The 24884-nt window shown below is 26.1% G+C and overlaps 2 protein-coding genes and 1 long non-coding RNA gene across 4 annotated transcripts in view; 1 reads left to right on the top strand and 2 right to left on the bottom strand.

Moving 5' to 3' along the window:
• Window positions 1–11: 11 nt before the first annotated feature.
• On the bottom strand, window positions 12–12644 carry LOC135925789 (histone-lysine N-methyltransferase SETDB1-like). Its single transcript, XM_065461269.1, has 6 exons — window positions 12015–12644; window positions 7987–8124; window positions 6258–6394; window positions 1402–1578; window positions 602–1240; window positions 12–482 (listed from the first exon to the last, which is right to left on the bottom strand). Exons 1-6 carry the CDS (start codon window positions 12636–12638, stop codon window positions 266–268), a joined length of 1932 nt encoding a protein of 643 aa, XP_065317341.1. The 5' UTR covers window positions 12639–12644; the 3' UTR covers window positions 12–265.
• LOC135925790 (uncharacterized) lies at window positions 1981–2525 on the top strand. Its single transcript, XR_010571728.1, has 3 exons — window positions 1981–2163; window positions 2223–2273; window positions 2318–2525. It is a non-coding gene; the product is annotated as an uncharacterized LOC135925790 (long non-coding RNA).
• Window positions 12645–23371: 10727 nt separating the features above from the next.
• LOC135925788 (unconventional myosin-Va-like) overlaps window positions 23372–24884 on the bottom strand; it is a 64952-nt gene continuing 63439 nt past the window's right edge. For both annotated transcript variants that reach the window (XM_065461268.1, XM_065461267.1), the window contains exons 33-34: window positions 23868–24378; window positions 23372–23800 (exon numbers count right to left, since the gene is read on the bottom strand). In XM_065461268.1, the coding sequence (XP_065317340.1) occupies window positions 23872–24378 (507 nt within the window). In that variant the 3' untranslated portion in view covers window positions 23372–23800; window positions 23868–23871. The remainder of the gene's footprint in view (window positions 23801–23867; window positions 24379–24884) is intronic.

Below are 24884 nucleotides of genomic sequence, written 5' to 3' on the forward strand. Positions count from 1 at the left end.
TAAGGCGACAATGGATTTATTAGAAACATAATATTTACAATTTAAAAACTTAACTAATCATTATTTTTTGGCCGTTCACCTAAATATATAAATGCAATATAAATTATAGATTGGGTTAATACTGCCTAAATACAGACATGATAAATACAAAAATTAAATATAAACTTGTATAAAAAATTACATTAAAAAAATAATTTAAAAGAAGTAAGAATACCATTGATTCAAATTAAAATAACATAATTAGTCTTTTAAATTAGAATGATTCTCATATAAGCCTTCCATTACATCTATGAGAGCAACATCGACATACGATCTCCTTACCTTTGACACTACCCACCTCATAGCCATAATTCCAGGTGAGTTCTGTTCCAGCCACTATGGTTCTATTGGCGAAAAGAGCAATGGCAGGAAATCTGACATCCTGACCAGAAACAAAAACGTTCTGGACAAAAAGGTTTGGATCGCAGGAATGATTCAGGTACCTGTTATTGTGGCATTTGCATATTATTCAATAAAAAGAATTACACATTTCTTAATTCCATCTTCATTAACGAAAATGTAAAGATAAAATTTATAAACATTTTTTTAAATAATAGTATACCTTCCTACGTTGCCCTCGCGTTTAGCGTCCATGACGTAACATTTGCGTTCTCCGTCAAATAACGAACGGGTAGATTTAACGGAATTCGAGCTCAAGTTAGAATCGAGATTGGGATATTGAGAACTGGGATTAAATGTTGGCGGTCTATCATAGACTTGGAAAGAGTAATTATCTGCTTCTTTGTTCCGCTGCTTAAGCAAGGAGAGTGAAGATCGTCCTGTAAAGCCAGTATTTGTTTTCCCATGATTTTTATCCCAATTGACAACCGAATCCACTAAATCGCAACCGTTACCTGTGTTATCGTTATAATCTTCTCCGGAAAACTCCTGTTTTAAGTACTCAGCACACTCTATGAAATCTAACTGCGCCAGATACTCGTCCCCCTCCTGATATCCATTGAGTTCGGCTTTACGGTCTGTTAATATCCGGCCGGTGTAAGTGCAGACGAAGGCGCCAAGAGGGATGTCGTTTAGGCACCGGATGCCCCAGCCTTTCTGTCGTGTTTTAAATAGTTGAAGTTTGTACCGGATCCCATTTTGAACTACACGATTTAGGCAGGCTCGCTTATTGCATGAGCAGTTGGAATTGCACTCGTATATGCCAGTGCCGAGGGGCTCCAGCAGCCGGCGGTAAACGTAACTGACGATTTGGTTAAATATGAATGATAAATAATATATTCTTTCTTTTCCTTCTGAAACTCATAAAATATTTTCTTTTCACATTCTTACCTTCTCAATCTTCTTTATTTCCCGGTATATTACCAAATACTTTTTCTCATGCAAATTCATCATATCTTTTACCCGCCGGTTTTAGCCAAGCCAATCTCGGTTCGAGATTTACCGGTTAAGTTATTGAATAAAGCCACTCCTATCCGTCGGGCAGAATCGGCAGTTAATCGTTGACATTCACAACTATCCGAGTCGAGGCACAGATCAGTGCAGGAACAACAAGAAAGAAAGCCAGAGTCTCGAGAAATCCTTATAATTATTTTTTTCAAATCAAGTGGAAGAGTATTAATAAAAAATAAACAAACTTAATACACTACGTCAATTCAACATTAAATATTTTATCTTTTGTAATTATTATGCTAGTCTAGGAAAAAAAAACCTTTATTTTTTTAAAATTTATATATTTTGGGGGTAAAATGTGCACTTTAATTAAATATAAAAAGGATCACATGATAATTGTGAATATATATGTCGCGGAACAAATTAAAAGCTAATAACTGGCGTGGAATAGGGTACGTGATATGCAATGAAGATAGTCCTACACGAAATGTTCATGTTATGATTATTTTTTTTACCATATAATACAATTAATTATATGTTTATATCGTATGTAGTATAATTTTAAAGAACTCCGTCGAATGTACTTGATGTCGGCATGTGGTTAGCATAACTCTGCTATCATAGTTAGCGTGAATTCGCAGCGAAGTTAGTAATGTCAATTAGGGAAGGTAAATTTTGAAATTATTTCATTATTTAGGGACAAAGTAATCTAATTGACTATAGATTTGGATATAAAAGGCGTTCAAATTGTGGAATCCCCTAAGAGATCTAAATGTACATTAATGTATAAATTGCAAAATTGTTCTATTTATTTTTATATATCAATATGAAAGATAAGAGGTCAATGAGGAGGAATATCAAAAAAAGGAAAAAGATGGCTTGAAGTATATATGAATTTGAATATAAAAGAGAATACATAAAAATATAGAGCTGGAAAAAGATGTATTATGGTGGAGTAAAAATGAAATTATATTATAAAAAATGACAAAATTGGCAAGAAAGATTTTAGCAATTCCTGTTCGCAACTTCAGAGCGAACTTTTTCAAAGACAGGAAGACTATTAGAAGAAATTGATTGAAACCCGAAAATGTTGATGCTTTAATATTTTTAAATTATAAATATGAAGCTAATTTATAGTTGTGCAATTTATATTATAATTATTATTTGTATGGTTTAATAATTAAATACCAAATAAATTGTCAATTGAGATATAAAAAATAAGCTAAAAGCTAATAGTAAAATACTAAAATTAATTTCTATGGGCGGACAAATAATTCGGGACAAATAAAAAAAAATCGCGCTGGGCAGGTAAAACTTTTTTTAAAAAATTTGGGTTCGGCCAGGATTAAAAAATTAGGCCCGATTATGAACCAAAAATTTACTTTTATTTATATCCACAAATAATTGTGTAGAACAAGAATAAATCGCCATAAAGCTATACAATCAAAAATAAGGTATGCAAAACTCATTTATAAGAAGTAAAATCTGGGTGACCCGTCATTTTTGACAGGTTAGCTACTAGTCTTAATGTACGAACATTAATATTGTCTTTTAATTAAATGGGATACCATTTTTTAAAAATTGCTTTTACAGTTTCAAAGATATCAGAAATGCAACGATACCTTTCATTTTGCTGCTATTAAATTATTTAAACCTCTAAAAGTTTAGTTGAATAACTTTTCAATGCATTTTTGCACTAAAACAAGCTAAATTTTATTAAAAAATATTAAATATTTTTGTAATTTATCATATATATTGCCTCTATTTTTTTCAGACTGATATTTCATTTTTTTTAAAATGCATTTATTACTTTTATGTTTTCTTCTAATAAATGGCAATTTCATCATATTTTCCTTCAGGTTGATTCCTTTCAAAAAACTAATTACAACCCGAAAGGAAGAAATAAATTTGAATACCTAAATTGGCCTTATTCATTACATTTTTTTAATTTTAAGGTTATTTTATAAGATACGTTTAGTAAATTATAATTTTTGGTATAGACCTATACCGTATTAGTATTGGCTTATTAAATCCTTACAAATTCTTCTTCTTTTTTTAACCTAAACCCAGCTAGAAATTTTTATTTAAAATATTATAATTAAATTTTTTAAAATAACATCTAATTGCTTTGTCATAATCACAAAGAAATTTTAATTTCGAATTTTTTTAGACCCGTCTGGCCCGGCAAGCCCGAAGAATTTGCTCAGAGGTGACAAAATGGTTTGGACATCTATTAAAGAAAAATCATGGCTTGAGTAATATTATCATGACTAAAATCTTAATTTAAAGTTAAATCATTTGTATTTAACAATCCAAACTGGTACCAACACGGAATATACAAGATCACTGATACCGATACCAACAAATAAATCATGATGTTTATAGGATAAAGCAAAGATCATAATTCATTCATCTTATAATTATTTTAAAAAATATATTTATTTATCATTTAGAACTAATTTATAAAATTGATAAAAGTAGTGCTGTGAAGTAACGTCGTTACTTTTTTGAAGAAAAGGACGCCATTCGTTACCTTCATCTAAAGGTAACGAGTAACGGTAACGCGTTTCTTTTTTTGAGTAACGGTAACGCAAAACGTTACTTTATATTTTTTCTTAAAAAATATCAATAAAAAGAAAAACATATTTTATTGTATTATAAAATTACTTTTATTTATTTTTTAATTCATAATATTAATAATTTAAGCCGAGTTTTAATTCATATCAACCACTTCCAACATTTTTTTTAAAATTCTCGTTGTTAAATTATCAGTCGAAATTAATATTCAATCAAAATTCAAAGTAAATATAATGATATTATTAATTAATTTATAATTTATTTTAAAAGAATATTATGTCCATAGTACTTACTTCTTCGGATGAAGAAGATTTAACCCTTTCCTGGCCCCAATTTGAATTATATTTTAAACCAATTAAGAAAATTAATGGTACCAAGTCTACACTTTGTAAATGTAAATTACGTCCCAACGCAAATATTTCAACGTCAATGTCAAGTAGCTCAAACTTAAAAAAACATTTGAAGGTAAAGAATTAATTAATATATAATTATTTTTAACATATAAAAACTTAATCATGAAATGATTTTAAAAACATTTTTATTTAAATTTCATTATAGATTTTATTATTAAAATACTATATATAGCATCTTATTATTTAACCATGTATTCGCTAGCTACGACTCTTTCAATTTTAGAGAGCGAAGAAAATAATGCATTTGGGATATCTCACTCCCACTATAATCATTATAATATCAAAACTTAAAAAATTGGCTTTAAATAATTTTAAGTTTTGTAAGCCGATTATTGATTCAATCCTGGAAGCCATAGATAAAAGATATACAGTTCAAATATTGCTTATAATTTATATTTTGACTATCATATTTTCAATAGATTCAAACACATCTATGATGATGAATATATACTATCGGCAATAATTCACCCACTATTTAAATTGGATTGGCCCTGGATAAAATTAGAGGTCAATAAAGGAAGAATGCTGGAACTTATTTCCAGTTTGAGAAAAGATATTGATAAAGAAAGAACAAGCTTGATTCCTTTATACAACATACATACTAGAATATTTTCAGATAAAGATAAAAAAAATTTTGATGAGGAAATGAATGAAGATCTCTGTGAAGATGATCTTTCAAGCTTTTTTCAAAATAAAGATATTTCCTTAGATATTTTTAATAAATTCCCCGAATTGAAATTTTTGTTTATTAAATATAACACCCTTCCATCCTCTGCGCCAATTGAACGTGTGTTTAGCACGGCGAAAGCTGTGTTGAGTACTAAGCGCTCATGTTTATCTGATCAAAATTTTGAAAATCAATTGTTGTTAAAAATAAATAAAAATTGTTACATAAAGATGTTATCTTATGATATATTATTTTTGTATAATTTTATTCATTATAATTATATATGAAAATTTTATTATTAAAAGATCTTATTTTATATGTTCTTTTTGTATAGTTTTTATTATATATTGTCGGAAAAAAATAAATATTTTTTTGCATTATATATAACATTTATTTTTAAGTAACGAGTAGCCCGTTACTTTTTTGAAAAGTCGGTAACGCGCGTTCCTTTTGTAAAATGGTAACGAGTAACGGTAACGCGTTCCATTTTTCAGATGTAACGAGTAACGGTAACGCGTTTCTTTTTTGTAGTAACGTTTACAGCACTAGATAAAAGTATTCTTTCTTTCTTATCGATTTAGATAATTTGTATTTTTTTAATATAGATTTATTAATGGCTACTAGTATCGGTTATAATTGAAAGTGTATCAGTGCATCTCTGATATAATATGAATCAGAGTTTGAAAAAAAATCTTCGAAACATTTTTAAGGCAATTTTATTTTATAAAATGTTGATTTCATCTTGAAAAAATTATTTATGCATGAAAATTATGGCAAAATTAAATTAATCTTCTTTTAAAAAAAAACTAAAATCTTCAAATTTTACTAAAAATTTTTTTCAAATTCTGATAAATATTTTAAAATTCAAAATGATAGCAGATTAATCAGAGAAATGTTAGTCGACCTTTAAACATTGTTATATATTTTAAAAAAATATATTGATAGATATAAATAAAGTATGGTAATGTTATTTATTGGGGTCGGGGTAGAGGGCGCCTCCAAAAGTCAGGTTCACAGACCAGGCAAAATGCTTTCGCGTTGACCCAGGCAACTTGTGCAAAATGTTTTTATGGGCTGGAAGTTGATAAAAAAAATTGTATTTTTTTATTTATTAAGGGAAATTTCTTTTTATTTTTAAATCATCGTTTGCATTTTTATTTAAAAAATGTAATTAATTTTTATAAAACAAACAAGAAACGAAATTTACTGACTTAACATCGTCGGTTGGTACCGGAGTTGAACTATAAACGAAATCTGGAGGATAGGAAAAATCGAAACTATTGACGCAAGGGATGGCTACTGGTTCTGACCTATTAGTTATATCCTCATCAATCACGTTAGCTACTGCCTAAAGGGGGAAAAAATAATTTATTTTATAACATATCCTGAGCTAAGATTATAGGAGTGATAATTTATCTCTAAAATACAGCCATATTTGTTTTTGATGCACGTTAAAATATTGATCTGTGTTTCGGATATAAGTTTTTTGAATAAAATTTGGTATGAGGGGTTATATCAATGTCGTAAATTTAGTATATATTCTGTACCAAAAATTTAAAGATATGAGCCTTCAAAGTTCAAATCAAGATCTTTAATGTATCTCAAATATCTGATAAATATTTATCCCAGTCAAAAATTATTATATCATTTTATCACAAAATTGGAAATCTTTTTCTTTTTATATAATTATGTCATGTAAGATTTTACAATCAGGCTTCTTAATCCATGTTAACAGTTCGTAGCATAACATGCAAAATGTTAAATATTGATAATATATACGCACCGGCTAACTGCAAGGGAATGAATTGAACAATTTATACTTATCTTATTTAGTTCCCCAAAATAGGTTTAAATCTGTATGCGTGCTTCTATATAAATAAAACTAGATAGCAGTGGTTAATGCCTCATAATATGTGAACACTTTACATCACCAAGAAAAGATATTTACATGAAAAGTGAAAAAAAAAATTTTTTGAACTGGATAAAAAGTTTTGGGCAGTTCTTAGAAAATTCTATGTAAATTTTAAAAGATGAAAATAAGTATCACTAGAGTCCCAAGCGTTATCATCTCAAAAAATTATTTTTGCTTTCGTAAATATGATATTTTTTAATTTTTTTAGCATTCTCTTATGGAGAACTTTAAGGGTTATAAAACGATATATGTGATTAATGTAAATATTTATGGAGTATTAATTGGTTATAAATCATAAAAAATCAAGAAATCATATCAGAATCTATTTGAATAATTTTTATTCTTTTTAAAAATTGGTATACTAAAATAGCATATTTGGGGCCAATTTTTCATGTAATGACCCAAGGCCATTTCCAGACAGAACGTTTTTTCAAAGCGGTTTTTGGGCAATGTAACCAGCAATTTTTTTTTATTTCCAAAAAAATGTTAAATTCTAGAATTAATTTTTTTTATATAATTTTTTTTATACAATATATTTTATAAAAAAATCAATCCGGAGCCACATTTTTAAAAATGACATTTAATCGTTATTAAAATCAAACCAGTTTGTTTTCTATTTACGATTAAAAAAATGGGGATCTAAATTGTTTTTTTTAAAAAATATAATTGGAGAAGTTAACATTTTTTGGGGGAAATAAAAAATTAATTGCTGGTAATATTATCCAAAAACCGCTTTGAAAAAATATGTCTAGAAATGGCTCAAGAGCTATTTGGCGCTATAAAAAAAAGTTATTTTAAGAAAAATTGCATTTATTAAAAAAAACAACTTAAAAGCAATTTTATAAAACCTTCTTTTTTTGCAATAAACAACAAAATGGAAAATTTAAATCAAAAATTTTATCAAAAAATATATATATAAACTATTTTTTCCAAATCTCGATTGTACTCATAGTCTTTAGTGCCTTACCATTATTCTTTATAATAAATTCATCTGTCAATTTTTATGCATATATCAAAAAAATACAAACCTCAAAATTGCGGGTAATGTCGAGATGCTGGCCAAAACTAAAATAATCCACTGGCAAACGACAAGAAGTTATGGATAGATATGAGAGGAGTTCTGGGTAGGAGGTTATGGTCAGACCACACGGAGTAACGTAGATTACCTTAGGAGATCATGTGTGCAATAAAGTTATAAAAAAAAATGTAGAAACGTTTTGTTAAAAAAAATGGAATTAAATGTGTCTCAATTAATAAAGAAAATTAAATATCCTAAAATTGTCATAATTAATAATAATATTTAGAATGATATATAATTCAGAAAATCCTAAATGTTATGTAGGGAATGTGATGAATTTCCTGAATTAAAAATATAAAAAATGAAATGAAAAAGGCGTTTAATATGAATACCACATATTTAGTAAAACATCGTCAATGTGTATCTATATGGAAGGAATCACATTACTTATTGAAAACCTTTTATATTAAAAAGTCTGTATGCCATTTCTTTTTTAATAAAATCGCTCTTTATAATAACTTAAACTAAAATTTAGAATATAAAGATTAAAAAAAAGAAGAGTTTTGATGAAACATAAATACCCCAATTTAATTTTTTTAGTATGATTTTAAAAAATTATTTTGGAATCGGAACGGAATCGTACTATAAAATTTAATTTAATTAATATGTTTTCCTAAATTTTAGAATATTATTTCCAAGAATAACCATAAATCGTACTTTTATAATAACAAAATTCATTAAAACAGGATTTTAAATGAACTTTGTACCTATTTCTAAAAATAAAATTTTGGCTCGGATAAGACTTGGATTTTTAAAATTTGAAATTGGGTTGTGCCTAAAAAAAATAGGCCCAGTGTAGGACTATGGTGTACATTAATTGAAGCATATTTAAAAAATTTTAAGAAATTTATAAAATTGCCACCGATATTTAAAAAAAATTAACCTTTAACTTTTCTGGTAATGATAAATCTATGGACATTTGGAAAACCCTGTTCAATTTTTATGAAATTTAGTATACAAATTAAGGTTCATGTTACCGATATCTGGGGCTTTTATATAATTGGAGATTTCAAGTGTTAAAACATGTAAAATCACCTTTTGTATGAGTCGGGTTTAATTTAATCATTGATTAAAAACGAAATTGTAAATAATCATTTACTATTAAATGAAGCATATACTTTAAATTTTTTAGATTTAAAAAATTTTAGCATTTCATAATGATATCTAGAATCTCCTTAATCAAATATGAGTTATTAGATTTTTCTAAACCTTTAAACATACGTTACTAATATATTACCAATATATATGAGTAAAAAAATGGATAAATTTAGTAAAAAATTAAATTAACAATATTTTTTATATCAGTGACATTTTGTTTATTTATGGTAATCAAAAATCCCTATTACACCATGTCTAGGCTGTGGATAAGGCATTGGACTAGGCTGTGCAGATGACCAATATAAAATATGGCATGAGTTACTTAATTTTTTTCTTTCTATCATTCTCAATAAAAGTATTTATGCCATATTTTAAATATTGAAATAGTAAACTTGGTGGGGGCTAAAAATTTTATGAGCTAGGTAACTTGTGCAAAATATGTTGTGGAACTTTGGAAAAAAATAAAGCTATATCAAGAATAGTACTAGGAGGCTAAATTTTGGATTTAACAATTTCTCGGTCCAAATAAAAAGGTCAGGCTGCAAGGTTATCATTTTGTTATGGTATTATAAATATATGTTGGATACTTAAGTACAGGGCCTAGCCAGAAATTTCTTGCTAGGGAGAGGTAACTGCTTTCATGGGGGGGGGGGGGGTGTCTATTTTTTGAAATAAAACAAATAGTTAGGCACAGAAATTTTCTTGCTATTTTGATTAAAAATTTGTAAAGGTAAATATGAATACAAAATAATGCTATCATATATATAATATGATAATTTTTATTTTTAAATTTTAACAATAATGAATTAGAAGTCAAATTCTGTGGTATTTATTTCATAAGCTATTAATACTAAATTTTATTATGCCAATCTTTCGTCGATGTGCTCGATAGAATTTTCTTTATGTTGAGAATGAAGCCTCACAAGAAGCGTTTGATACCCCAATGATGATGGCTGCTGTAAATGCAAGATGATATTTTTTTAAACATAATATTTATGATATTTTAAATTATGAGTTTCTTTAACTTCTGCAGCTGTTTCTATTTCTGTTCATGATTAACATTTCCACATTTAAAGTTTAATAATGATTTAAATGGGCCATTTTATCTGGTATAAAATAATCAGCATGGAGGAGGGGGTAATGTATAAAACATGATAGAAGATTAAATCAACTTCTGTAAATCTATCTAAAAAACGATCTACAATAATTTCATAATTCTTCTTAAAGAACTATAATTGGAGTCCTTTTCACAATCAAATTACAATTAGGTATCGCCTAAAAAAAACTTAAATATTTGTAGGCGTTTTAAATACCTTTGATGATCTTTGAGGGATGAGATTAAATATTGATATACGTTTTTCAGTCATTATTCTTAACAAATCAAAAGAATTATCACTTTTTTATTTTTTAATATATTAATAGTCAAATTAATATAATTTTTAGAATTCACTCTATTAGTACCTACTGACTGTAGATTAGCTAATATAATGTAATTTATATTAACACATTGAGACAAAAGACCAGAGGCTTCAACTGGAAGGTATACCTCTAAGTTAAATAGAAGGGTAAAATAATACTTTATCAATAGCCGCACAATTCTCATAAATAATAAGAGATGTTTCTTAAAAACCAGTCCATCTCTGGTTTAAAAGTCTCTTAAGAGTATAGCCTGTATTTACAGGATACATTAAAACGCCTAAATAAATTATACAATGCATAGATAAATTAAAAAAATACAATATTATAATAGCAATGGACATTTTAATTAATTTTTTTTTGGACAGACTTACGTTTGCACCATCATATTCCTGGCTTATTACATTTGATGAATTAATATTTAATTCATTAAGTTGCTTTAAAATACAGTTAATAATGCTTTCAGCAGAAAGACATTAAATTAATGATTCCTATTAGATTTTCTTAAATTTTCCACAAAAATATAATAAATAACAAGGTTTAACCTAAATCTTTTGTCTTATCAGTCTTAAGACAAAAAAAAGCATCTCACTTTTGTTACATTTTTCTGAAATAATTAGAGTTAATTTTGAATTTAGGGTAATGTATACTGTGCATTTTGGATATTTATTACACAATTTATTTAATTCAAGATATTTTTGGATGGAGCGTGAAAACATTGCTAGAAATATTCCAAAAGAATAAATTTTGTTTTTATTTTTTACAGCATCCATAATTTTTATTAAACCTGCCCCACAAAAAAGTAGCTCCATTATGCTAAGAAGTAATATCAAATCAAATATTGATTTAAGATAATAACAATTATGGTTAATTTGCTGATACCAGTTGTTATCTCACTGTCCTTATTTATATTAAGATTTTTATCATGCCATATTGTTATTGAATTTAAATGAGAATTTGAGCTTTTATTTTATAGCAGTCCCTTCATATCAAAAAATCGACTCATATTGGGCTTTTGAACAACAATAGCTAAATTTATTTTGTCCAAATTCATCACTTAGACAATTAATGAGTGAATAGATATTTTATAACTAATATTTTTAAAGGTATATTTTTGTTGTTTATTAATTTATATAAATTAAATAATATTTGTCTAAAAATTTGTTGTATTTTTCTTAAGATTTAATTGCAAATTAAAATTTAATAACTAAAATTTTAAATTTGGGTTCCCAGAAAAGATTTAGTGTTTATTTTTGGGGGCAAAATTTTTTTCCGAGGGGCCATGTTTGGAAACCAACCTCATCCCATGGATGGCCCTGTTTAGTAAGCCAATTACATTTAAAATGTACAATTATGATTTTTTAAGCTATATAAATTAAGTAAAACTAAATTGTTCATAAATTTAATTAACTTAAATAAAAAATATTATTGTCTTCATTCATATAAAATGAAGTGAAAATTTACTTTTGTATTATTTCTTATCATTCTATTCCATCCTGTTTGAATAGGAATATATAAAACACTAATATCTGACTGAAAGTTCTTAGGATCTAGTGAAAAATATGATAGACATTTAGGTGAACAATTGTGTGGTGTATATTTGGCCATTTTCATAATATCATTATCAATTTTTGTATATGTTCCTAAGGATTCTTGTGAGGTATTTTCATTAACTTTCATAATTTTAATAGAAGATTGAGGAACAATTTTATTAGAATTATGAAATGATACCCTATTTTTATCATTGCTAAAATTTGTATCTAAACTTTTTGGAAAATATTTCTTCAAAGCAGCATCCAGATTTGGTTGTGCAGATTGTGTTATGTCATATGATTTCAGTATAGTCTTAGACGCGTTAGTTTCATCATGCATGTAAGTTCTATCAGGTTCTAAATAATCTTCATCATAACTGGCACCACTTTCATCACCCTCATCATCAGTTTCAGTTATTTTCAAAAGTTTTTGATAAGAATTATCTAGCATATTATAAATCATGGAATATTTTTTGTTTAAATTATCAAATTCATCATTAATGTTACTAGCAGTTAGCATTATATAATCCAGTATTTCTTGTTGATAGCCGTTCATTTTTTAAATTATTTAACAAAATTCAGAAATAAAAAGATAATGTGACTTCAAACATCTTACCTGTCAGAAATGACTTAGCGGACAGGTCAGTCGCACAATAAAACAATTTATAATGTAATAAAAAAATTTAAATTTCTAAATTGAACATTATGACAATTTTACAGGTCTCTTATTTAAATAATAATGTAGTAAAATACTTATAATAATGTCTAACTTATTTTAAATTATATTCCTCTACATACTCTATACAGATCTCAGATTCAGGCTAAAAAAATTTAGTTGCCCAGGCGAAACTGAATATGAAAATCTAAAAAAAAATCGAAATTTACGTAAACTCTTGCTCGAGATAATAAAAATTAGTTTAATAAAAAGAGGAAAATGATTATTCAAATAAAAATTAGTAGTGTTATAAACATTTCTTAAAAAATTAAACGCGTTTGTTTTTATTATCTTCAAAAACAGGGTTTGTTTATAACTTATGACGTAAATTTTAAAAATTTTTTATTTAAAATAAATAATTACCTTATAGTATTTAACATAATGCATGTTTAAAATTATAATTTAAACAAATAAAAAAAAAATCATATAAAAAAAGTTTCGCAAGAATTTTTAATATGGATAAACTTTTATAAATCATATAAAATTTAATTCTTCATAAAAAGTATAAATTATAATAATTTGAATTGTGTTCAACTATTAAAATATAAAGCCCTTGTGGAAACATAAAACAAGAAAGAAATTTAGAATAATCACATTAAAAATAAATAAATTTTAAAGATATTAAATATTTTACTAAGTATTTACTATACTTAATGATTTTTACTTTATGCAACTATTATAATAATTTAATAAGCAACAATATAATATAATTATTAACAGGATATAGTTATCCTATGTAAAATAATAAATATTACAATCAAATATCTCTTTAAATTGGAACCGGAAGATTTTTAAATAGAATATGTACTATTTGGACACATTTTACATTTGGCTAGGTTAGAATTATTTTATTGAAAATAGGATGTTACTTTAAAGTATTTATTATATAGCCATAGGATTCTATTATGTAATTGTTTATTTTTATTATTATTAAAAATGTAGTGTTTATTTTTTATATTATATTATATATTATATTGAAATTATCGATAATTGTATAATTAATATTTTTTTAGTTTTTAAAAGAAAGAAATAAAATAATTGTTTAAAAATAAAATATTGTTTGTCAATATTATTTTAAGTTAATTAAGAGATAAAAAAATAGTGAAAATAAAGTTAGAGAGTTCTTAACCAATTCAGTAATCTATATAAAAAATAAAAGTCATAAAAGTGGTACCGTTAAAAAGACACTTATAATTAATTCGATATAACTACTTACTACCATCTATACGAGGATTTTTTTAAAAAAACGGTAAAATTCATAATCAAAGGTACAATATTTTTCTTTATTGAAATTTAATGTATTGTCTAGTAATTATTTTAACAATAATTGCATTAGCATATTTTTTTTCATTTAGAATTATAAAAATTATAGAAATAAAATTTTTAATAAGTGCTATAAATATACAAAAATTAAATCCTTGAAATAATTTGTAAGGTATAAGTTAAAGTATAAAAAAAATACGTTCAACAAAAAGAATATAAGAACTTTCAAAAGTATGTCATAATGTATTTATTTAGTATTAGTTTTTAGTCTAATATTAAACATTTATATTTGGTATAAAAGAAGAAATATTAATAAGGAGACGAATAAAATAAGATTGTTAAAGCAAATGGATAGGGAAAAAAATGAAAAATATGATAAATTGAAAAATTATATAATGAAAAATATGGAATGTTAAAAACAGATATCTTTAGAGATTCTGAAAAAAGTAAATTTGGAATTAATGTTAATCAAACAGAGATCAGATTCTGAAAAGAAAGAAATTGATATGGAAAATAAAAATATAGAAGGTGAAAATAATGAAATTGTAATAATAAATATGACAAAGGATATAGTAATAAAAGAAATAGAGATTGAAAATATATATAAAAAAAGAAAATTTGGAAAGTGAAAAAGAAAAATTACTTTAAAAAGTTGAAGAAATGAAATGGGAAATTAAAAAATTGAATAAGGCAAATCAAAGGTATAATGGTGAAACGGGTCAAAATAGAACATGTTATAATTGTGGGAAATATGGTCATATAAGAACAGGGGCGGACTAGCGACGCTACGGCCTCGTGGGCATTTTTTTATAGCGGCCACATTTATATGGGGGTGACACACCCATACCCCCATTAATGGCTTCTTATTTTTTGGAAATAAGTTCAAACGTTTTACATTTTTAGTAAAAATAAGAATAGTATTATACGATAATTATATATTTTATTTTTAAAAAATGCACATCTAATATCATATTCATTACCTATGTAAAATAATATTCATCGAAAATATATATTTTATATTAGATTTACAACGATATTGCACTATAAAATTAAATCATACATCACATGTTAAATATAAAAAAAATGGATACTCAATATATTAAATCAATTAATTATAAATATAAAATTATTGCAGTTATACAATATTACAGATAATAAAATTGCTGCACTTTTATGAAATCAGGCACCGATCATATTGTAAATAATATTAATAAGTTTCTAATAAAAGAATAAAGAAAATATATAATTTTTACGTTAATAAATCTCTCATTAACTTTGAACCTTTGCGCAAATATACAAGAATATCTTCTAGTTCAATCTATGCTAATAGTTCTCGTTCAACTTACATCATTAAAAACGCTTCTAATTTTTCTTGGTCAATATTAGCTCTCAGCTTATTTTTATAATTTTTAATTTACTAAATGCTTTCTCGCAATTAACCTGCGTAAATGATAAAGTTAAAATGTATTCGTAAGCCAAAAATAAATTAGTGTCACTTGTATGCATTTTGTATCTTTTAAGAATTTCATACATGCATATTAAACACTTGGTACATTTATTATCACACTGATTTATTATATTGTAATATTCCATCTTCATTTGACTCCTCACTTGTACATGCGATATTATCGTCCGTTTCTTTTAATTCTGATACCAAATCTTTGAATACACTGGCAAATGAACATATTTCGTTATGAAATTTAACACTCAATATATATGCCAATTGTGCCAGTTTTTCCAAGGCCTTTTCAGAAATACCTATACTATTTATTTCATCACTTGGATGCAAATATTGCACATTTAAGATAAGCTCTCAATTCGCAGAAAGTAGTTCCGGATAGGACGAAATAGTTCGAACCTATAAAGGTCAATCGATTCTTGAGGACGTTCATCTTGGCATTTGTCACTATATATTCTCTTCGCTCGTCTTATTCGACCTTTTTACAGAGCATTTTGTACTCAGATACTCTCCGGGAGCTATAAATATGAAAATGTTTCATTTAAATTAGCAGCCATTTTATTGCTTTATTTTGAATCGATGATACAGAAAATTTAGCATCTTCTTACATTTTCCATGCTGACTAAGTACCTAATTTTTTAGTTTGAAGATATGACAGTGGCCCCATTATTTTAAAAATTTTCAAATATATTATAGCTGTACTTAGAGTCATAAATTTACATAAATTATCTAGTTATTGTCTCAAATTATTTATTATCTATTATAAATTGAAGTGCCTTTATCGTTATTGGGAGCAAGCTCTCTTTACCATATATCCATCTAAGGGTTTTTTCACGTGCCCACCACCTTATCTCACCTATTTTTAGCAGCCTTCTCAACTTATTTTGGCCAGATGAATTATTCTGTTTTACCCAAGCATCCATCCTTTTATCCTCTTCACCGACCTGGATTTTATTTGATTTCAATGAATTAAGAACAAGAAATGTTGGCTATATTATTTCTACAATTAATCAATGTATAAAATATAATATAATAAATTAATCAAAACTTAGCTTTCACTCTACTCAAACAGAAGCGTTTTCACTTCATTTGAAAAAAACAAAGAAAAGAACGTGGTAATGATGTGTAGCGACAAGCGACGTTATTGATATATTATGCATTAAAATATAGTAAACGACATGACAATTCTCAAGAAATGTGATATTCAAATCATAGAGATATCATTAAAAATAATAAATGATAAGAGAAAATAATGTGAACATAATAATAATTTTTTTCTAATAGGCCTCTATTTTGATATTTTCCTCTGATCGGCCTCAAAAATCGACATTCTCGCGGTCTCGTGGGCAAAATGCCCACCGGGTCTTATGGCCAGTCCGCCCTGTATAAGAAGAGAATGTAATGAAGGGATAAATCAAAGAATGTTACTAGTAGTTTGTAAAAGATGTGGAAACAAATGACATAATGCTGAGGAATGTTAAGTTCCGGTATACAAGTTATTTAATGAAAAACAAAGAATGACAGCTGCGTGTGAAAATTGTGGAAAGTTTGGGCATACTTAGAATAAGTGTTATAAAAATAAATAGTGAAATTCCAAAACATTTCCAGCAGTGTAATACAGAAAAAATGAAGGGATAAATAGAAAAAAGAAATATGGAAGATATAACATGTTTTAAATGTCGTAATATTGGTCATTATACAAAAGATTGTACAGTAGGATGACTGTATGATATTAAAATAAAAACATTTAGAGGAGTTACATCAAAAAATCAGTTGGATCGATTGAATGAAAATATATATAAATATAAGAATGAAGGAAATGGAAATAACACTTATGGGATTATAAAAATATGTTGGAAAATGTAACACGAAAGAATATGCAAATTAGTAATTTACCGATTTTAAAGTTGGAAGATAATAAAAATTTTGATTAATGTCCAAGAGTAAAAGTGAATGTAGGAAATAAAAAAATTCCGATGTTATTGGATACAGGGGCAACAATATCTATAATGGGGTATGATGAATTTCACAAATTATGGCGGAATGAACCCATAATTAAAGATAAAATGAGGGTAAAACAATTGAATGGTTCAGAAATTATTATATTGAGAAAAGTAAATTTACCGGTATTAATAAATAATAAATTTGGATCTTTGGGTATTGGAAGGAAAAATTGATACAGTTCTGGAATGGAATTGGATATCAAAATTTGGATTAGAAAATATTTTTTTGAATATATTTCAAGGGAAAAATGATAATAAAAATTAAGAAATTCGTGATAAGGAAGAAAATGAATTTTTGAAAAATAAAATGCTAAAAAGAGGTGAGATTAAAAATATATTAAATAATTCTGAGGAAATTCAGAAAAATTAAAAAATTATAAGTGATAAAATGGGTCAGGCTGATATTTTGGATAATAAAATTGACATAAGTATAATACCTGATACGGAAATTGAGAAATATATTGATATGTAAATTAATAATATTTCGGTTGATAATGTTTTGAAAAATTCAGAAATTGAAAAAAAATATTGATTTGGAAATTGATATTTCGGTTGATCTGAAAGTTGATAATATTTTGGAAATTGATGATGAAAATTTTAATTTGGAAATCGACAATAAGATAATTTCAGGGAAATCGAGGCTAGTGAATAGTTATTTAAAATGTGATGAGATATATAGACTCAAATTTGGAGTGGGAAAAATTACCTGTATCAAAAAATTTTCCGGTGAAATTGGTGAAAAAAAAATAAGTGTGGTAGAAGAGAATTTGGCTCTATTAAGGAAGGATATGGTTGATTTTAAGAATAAATTTTATTTGATGAAAAATTGGGATTATAAGATAGATATTTGTTTAAAAGAGAGTGGAGGATAATAAGGGGGTCAAAAAGCATAGGAATGGTATGAAAATGTAGTAAAAAAAAAGAAGAAATTAAAGGAAAAATTTGGGAATATATATGAGAAAGGTAAATACTAATTATCTGAGGGAATTGTAGAATATTGTAAGGAAAAAATTTGGGAATATATATATGAGAAGTATAAATGCTTATTATCTGAGGGATTGTTGTATATTCTAAAATTATTGAAGGGTTAAAAGGTTATGGATCGCTTAGTCCAATTGTATGAATTAAAAGTTTGGTAGTTTATGTGGAATATTGCTAGCAATATATTATTGAGTTAATGTATTGCATTGTAAAATTTGATTAAATGGTATTAATAAAATGGTAAAAAATATGTGCAGTTGGTTAAGTTTTTGTCTTAAATTTTATAGGAATAAAATTCAAAAGAATAAATGAAGTAAAATATGGGGGTCAAGTTGTATTATGTTAAAGCTTAACTTGATTTAATTTTTTTTATATATCGTTAGTAGAAGAATGTTGGAAGATAAAATGTTTATATGAGTTGGGATTGTAATCAAATGTAAATAGCTAAAAATAATTGAAAGTAATAAATTATCACATGAGTTTGTTAATGTACAATTTCTATTAAAAGTGAAAATGATACAGGGTAAGATATTATAATAAAAACAAAAAGTTAAAAGAATGAAACAGTATGTGTCTTTATTTTTACATTTAAAAAATAAATGACGATTCATTAATATATAACAAAACAAACACTACAAAAATACATATGGTAAAATTTTAATGTAATTTTTTTGCATTTACAATTTTTATATTACTTAAACTTTTTTATATAAAATACAGTTTAATATTTTTTTCAAATGTTTAATATATGACAAATTTTATATAGTAATACAAATAATACAAATTCATTTACATCAAATCCTGATCCTATTTATTCTAATTCAATACCTAATATATCTGCTACAAATAATTCCCATTATATCAATTCTCCCTTATTGTATAAAAATATTGAATATAGCCAGAGAAAAAATATTTTTCTTAGACAGACAGGCATAAATTTACATGTTGTACCTGTTTACGCCTGGGCACCATACAATGTTATGCCAACTGTTAAAGTCCCACCATCTAATGGTAAAAATTTAAGTATATTATGTACTATGGGAATCGAAGGTGTCATACTTTATCGCATCATCGAGGGAGCTTATAATAGTCTACTATTTCGAAAATATATGATAGAACTAATTAATATCATACCAAGGGATGCAGTTATTGTTAAAGACAATGCATCCATCCATAAAAGTCACCTCATTGATAGTTTTAAAGTGCGAGTAGAATTTTGCTCCCCTATTCGCCTCAACTTAATCCAATAGAGATTTTCTTTGGCGTATTATAAAACAAATATAGGTCAATGAATCCCCGACCAAATACAAGAAACGAAATCGTTCATAATGTAACATCAATTCTTAATGAATTTACTATTCCTTATGACTTTTCAAAATAAAATGCATCAATATTTGGAGAATGGTTATCGAGGACAACCATTGAATTAAGGTAAATTTATAAAAATATAATTTATATTTAAATATATTTTAAAGGAATATAGAAAATCGGAATACATAAAGAAAAAACGAAAATTAAAATATCCAATTTTTTATATTTTAATGCATTTTTTAAATCTGTTTTGTCATACATTATAGATTTGATCGTCATTTATTTTTTGAGTATTATATAAAAATAAAAAAACATATGGTTAAATCTTTTTAATTTTTTGCTTTTATTATATTAATATACCCTGAAAGGAATTAAAAGATAGTTGTTTTTTTTTAAAAAAAGCAATTAATTATTAAAAGATTAAGAATTAAAAGTAGTAGATCGTAAAAAGGAAAAATTGTAAAACTTGATAATTTTGATAAGCGGTAATGAGAAGAGAAGAAACGTAAATTGTGAAAAGGCAACTAAGATAAGAGGAATATAATGGTAATGAAGGAAATAATAAAATGAAGATTATAATGTTGTTGTTTTGTGTAGTGAAACATAAGCAAAAAGGGGTATTGTATGATTTAGGGAAATGTGTTATTTGTCGTAATTGAATAAAAATATTAAATTATTTAATATGTTAATTTTCGTATAATTTTATTTGATAGATTATAATAAAAAAGTATATTTATAAAAAAAGGAGTAATAAAAGAATTTTCAATAATGCTTTGTCTATATTTTAATTATTTTTGCAAAGAAAATAATTTTATATGGATGGGTTTTAATTAATCGTCAATATATTTCATTAAATCATCACAACACTGTAGTTGAATCACTCATTTAAAAGTAAAACTTTACTTTATTTTCGTATTTATTAAATATAACCTTATTGAAATATGATAAGTATAATATATTAATTTGTTTTTAAAAACATGTTATGATGGTTTACTTTTATCAGGGATGTGAACCCGAACCCTCGTATTTTGGCTGAACCCGGATCCTTTATAAAAGTGGAGGGTCCAAGGATTCTAGGTGTCATAAAAAAAATTTAAAATATAAATATTTTTTTAAAAAATTATATAAATTTTTTAAAATTTTATTAACTTTTTTTGTGGAATCATTTATTTTATCTTCGCGTTTTTCTTTCAATTTTCTTTGTGGACTTCCATTTTATTTAGAGATTAATATCATTTAGTGTGGGTAATAATATTTTATTATGTGAATTTTTTAATATGCTATGTTATAGAAATAGTTGATTATTTTTAAAGTTAATTGTGTAATAATATTTTAATTTAAATGATATTTCACAACACGTTGGTCCTCAATTTGTATGATGCTAAAACGATTATTAAGTTTGAAAGATTTCTGTAATAATTTTATTATAGGAGCATATGAAGTCATTTTGTTGAAAGATGATTGTTGCCAAATAAAGGACCTTACTAGTGTATTAGTTCCTTTAAAAATAACAATATTAAGATTACAATCAAAACAATTATGTTTATTTGATTTTTATGGATAGGATTAGATGCGGATCAGATTTAGAAAAATTTACAGTCCTTTTTACACGAAATATTAGAAATGAAAATTTGAGAGCAACAATATTTGCAAAATAGTGTTGTATACGCTTCATTTATACCCTCGATATCAAGTTTTGAGTATTGAGCAAAAACAAATGGCTAAAGACCATCTTAAGGATTTATGGCATACGCAAAACTCTATTGTTTACAATATATTGGAGGCTACGACAATATCTATTGGTTGTACTGATAATAATAATAATGATAGAAACATTGATGATCTTGAAACTTTACTTTTAGATAGAGAAAAAAAAATTAAATTATCATCAGATAGAAAGGAGAATCAAAAAATGCCTATTGCATCTTTAATAGTAAAGTTCTCAAAAGTTAAATATTTTAAAATTCTGGGAAAATTCTTCAATATATCCTAGAATCTTCATGGCTGTACCGGCGACGCAAGTATACAATAATTTTATAAAGATATCTATTTTAAGTAAGGGTAGAACGTGAATTTTCATCTTTGAAATAATTGTCTATACGTGGAAATCTCAAGGATGATATTTTAGAAGATATTATGATTGTGCGATTAAATCATTTAAAATATAAATTATTTCATTTTTAAATTTTTCATTTGTAAATTATGAATATGTATTTAATGAAGTATAATAATACGTGATACGTGATATATAGCGCTTCTGCCCTCTAGCGTTACCCGGATCCTTTTCAAATTTTATTCCTGTAACCGAACCCGGTCCCTCTTTTTTTGTCGAAGGGTTCACATCCCTGCCTTATATCAAACGTCCTTTTTTTTAACTCGTATCATTTTATTTAAAATTATTTATAAATAAAAAAATTGTTCCTGATAATTATATTTAAAACTTTCGATTTGTATTTTTTGTCTAATATATATAAAAATTATTTTGCTTCTTTGGTGAAATGTTTTATATTACCGTCAAAACATTTTAAAAACTTAAATGTTATAGGGTAAAAAAAATCGATAGAGAATGTGACTATTGGAATGAAAACAAAATAGTTGGGATCTTTATTTTTTTGTTTCAGCTTGGGTAAGCGATTTTTGTTTGAGGAGAATGAAGAGACAATAAATTTTACTTTAGATAAAATACTTATGCAATTTAGAATTAAAGCCCTGCCCCACCTTATCTTCAAAAAATAAAATTTTTCATATATAGGAAGAACCTTAACAAAAACTAAATTAAAGAGCTGTTTATAATTTTTATACAAGTATTCACGGCACTGCCTTCTGAGAATGATATATAACCCAATCACATTATGTGTTTATACAACTAGATTGGCGATTCATGCATTAAATGCATTTAAAAGTGTATATAAATATAGGAGTCAGTTGTAGCGTCATTTTATGGTTTTCACGACGATTAAATGTTAATATAATGATCGGTAAGATAAATAGTGGATGTGTTAGCTACAAAATTAATTAATGAATCGCCAGGCTAGTAGTAAATATACACATCATTGAACCTGTTATGATAAATTTATTTGTTATTTAAAACAATCTATTTGGATAAAAATAACAAATAAATTATCTTATTTTTCTACTTATTTAATACAAATAAAGATGTTTTTCTATATCTACAACTATCATTGAAATGAAACTATAGCATTAATACTCAAAAAGAGATTGGTAAAAAATTATTTAAAATGGGTTTTTGTAGAGTAAAAAAAAGAAGTTTACTGATCATTTAAAAAATATAATCATCTTAAGCAATTTATGATAGATATTAAAATCAAGAAATCATAATTGAAAAATTTCATAATATTTTTTAAGTATTAGTCACTACTCATAATTTGAACCCAAGATTCAGATTTAGAAAAAATATAAAGTAATTAGCTGAAAGAATATCGATATGATTAGAAATTATTCGTTTATATTTTTATTGTCTAAAATATTCATAAATTTAGTTATTTTTTAAATAAAATGAAGGTGTGATAAATTTTGGAACGTATATGCACAGAGTATAAATGTTTATTTCTCGAGAGGCGCTTTTATCCTTGATGAAATGCAAAATTTGTTCCACTATCTCAAAATTTTCCAGGTTTTGGGGATCAATAGAATCGTCATTTTTTATTTTTTGATGGCAATGGTAGATTTAGAATAAAATTTCGGTAAATTCAAATATGAGAGTGTTAATTTTTACCATCTTTAGAAGGTACAGCATGGAAGCATTTGTCTAAAATTCGCAATTTCTCTAGTTTATATGAATTTGATAGCTCAAATTTTTTGTGATTTTCAAAGTGATAGCAGAAACCATGGAAGTAAACCAGACTGAACGTTTTTTGTAACTTCTCTAATCATTAATTTATTTCCTACGAAATAAATGAAGGAGATAGAATAAGCAACTTGAGTAGGGTAAAATTTTGTGCTGAAAAGTGGTGAGCTTAGAAATTCTATAAAGAAAGAAAACCATATATTAAAATTTATAAATAAATATATCTTTTCAATAAAAATTATTACCTGTTTAAGTTTGTGCAAATCTCATGCCCAAGAGCTGGTCCGGTATCCTTAGGTTCTCCAACCCAACTTTTAAGATACGCTTCTGACTGTCATTACTATCGGAGCAGAGAGGTAAGTTTAGGGGATGAAAATGGTAAATGTCACAATAGAGATCATCTTTAACACTACCTTTTCTCCTTTCTTTGTTATTATTACTCTCGCTATCATTCGTGGCCACTACTACATCTAAATTAAAGGACTCCGTTAGAATCGAATGACTTTTGCGGTTATGTAATGTATCCGCCGGGTTATTATTAACTAGGGAAGCGGAGGCTGAAGAATTAAAAAACAGGGTTTTGAACATCCTACCCATTAAACCCCCCGATGAGCTTTGATTATTATGAAACTTGGAGTTAATCTTTAAAGGGAGGGATGAGAGAGAAAGTCTGATTTTGCAAGCGTCGATGAGTTCTGGCGTGACTCTTTGTTCATATTCCTCCGTCGGTGTGTAAGAGACGAGTAAATGAATTATCTGTTAAAAAAAATGGTTAGAAAAAATATTATCGAATTTCAAGGCTAAGTATATCTACAATTAATTTCAACAAAATGATTATACAGATAAATCCATGTAGGATGGTATGACCACATTTAAGTAAGAGGTGACTTCAAAAAATAAGGTTTTATAAAGGAGAATTTCTCTCACTATTATTATGTTTGTTGTAAACATTTCTAAAAAAAATCAAACGCATTCGCGTTCACCGTTCATTTACAAAAATCGAACGCGTTCACGTTCAAAAAAAGGAACGCGTTCACGTTCGTTCAAAATTTTATGATAAATATTTTTTTAAATATAATTTAATATAAATAAATGTCATATTTTTTAACACAATATATTAGGTATGTTAAAAAATAATATAGTTTTACTTTGATAATATAATTATAAATACAATATAATATAACGAATAAAAAATATTATTATTTATAAAAAATTTTCTTATTAATATTTAATAACAATAATTTTCATCTGATAGACAGGAA

This window comes from Gordionus sp. m RMFG-2023, chromosome 3, assembly GCF_954871325.1.
Source record: "Gordionus sp. m RMFG-2023 chromosome 3, tfGorSpeb1-WG-v2, whole genome shotgun sequence".
Classification (NCBI taxonomy): Eukaryota; Metazoa; Nematomorpha; class Gordioida; order Chordodea; family Parachordodidae; genus Gordionus; species Gordionus sp. m RMFG-2023.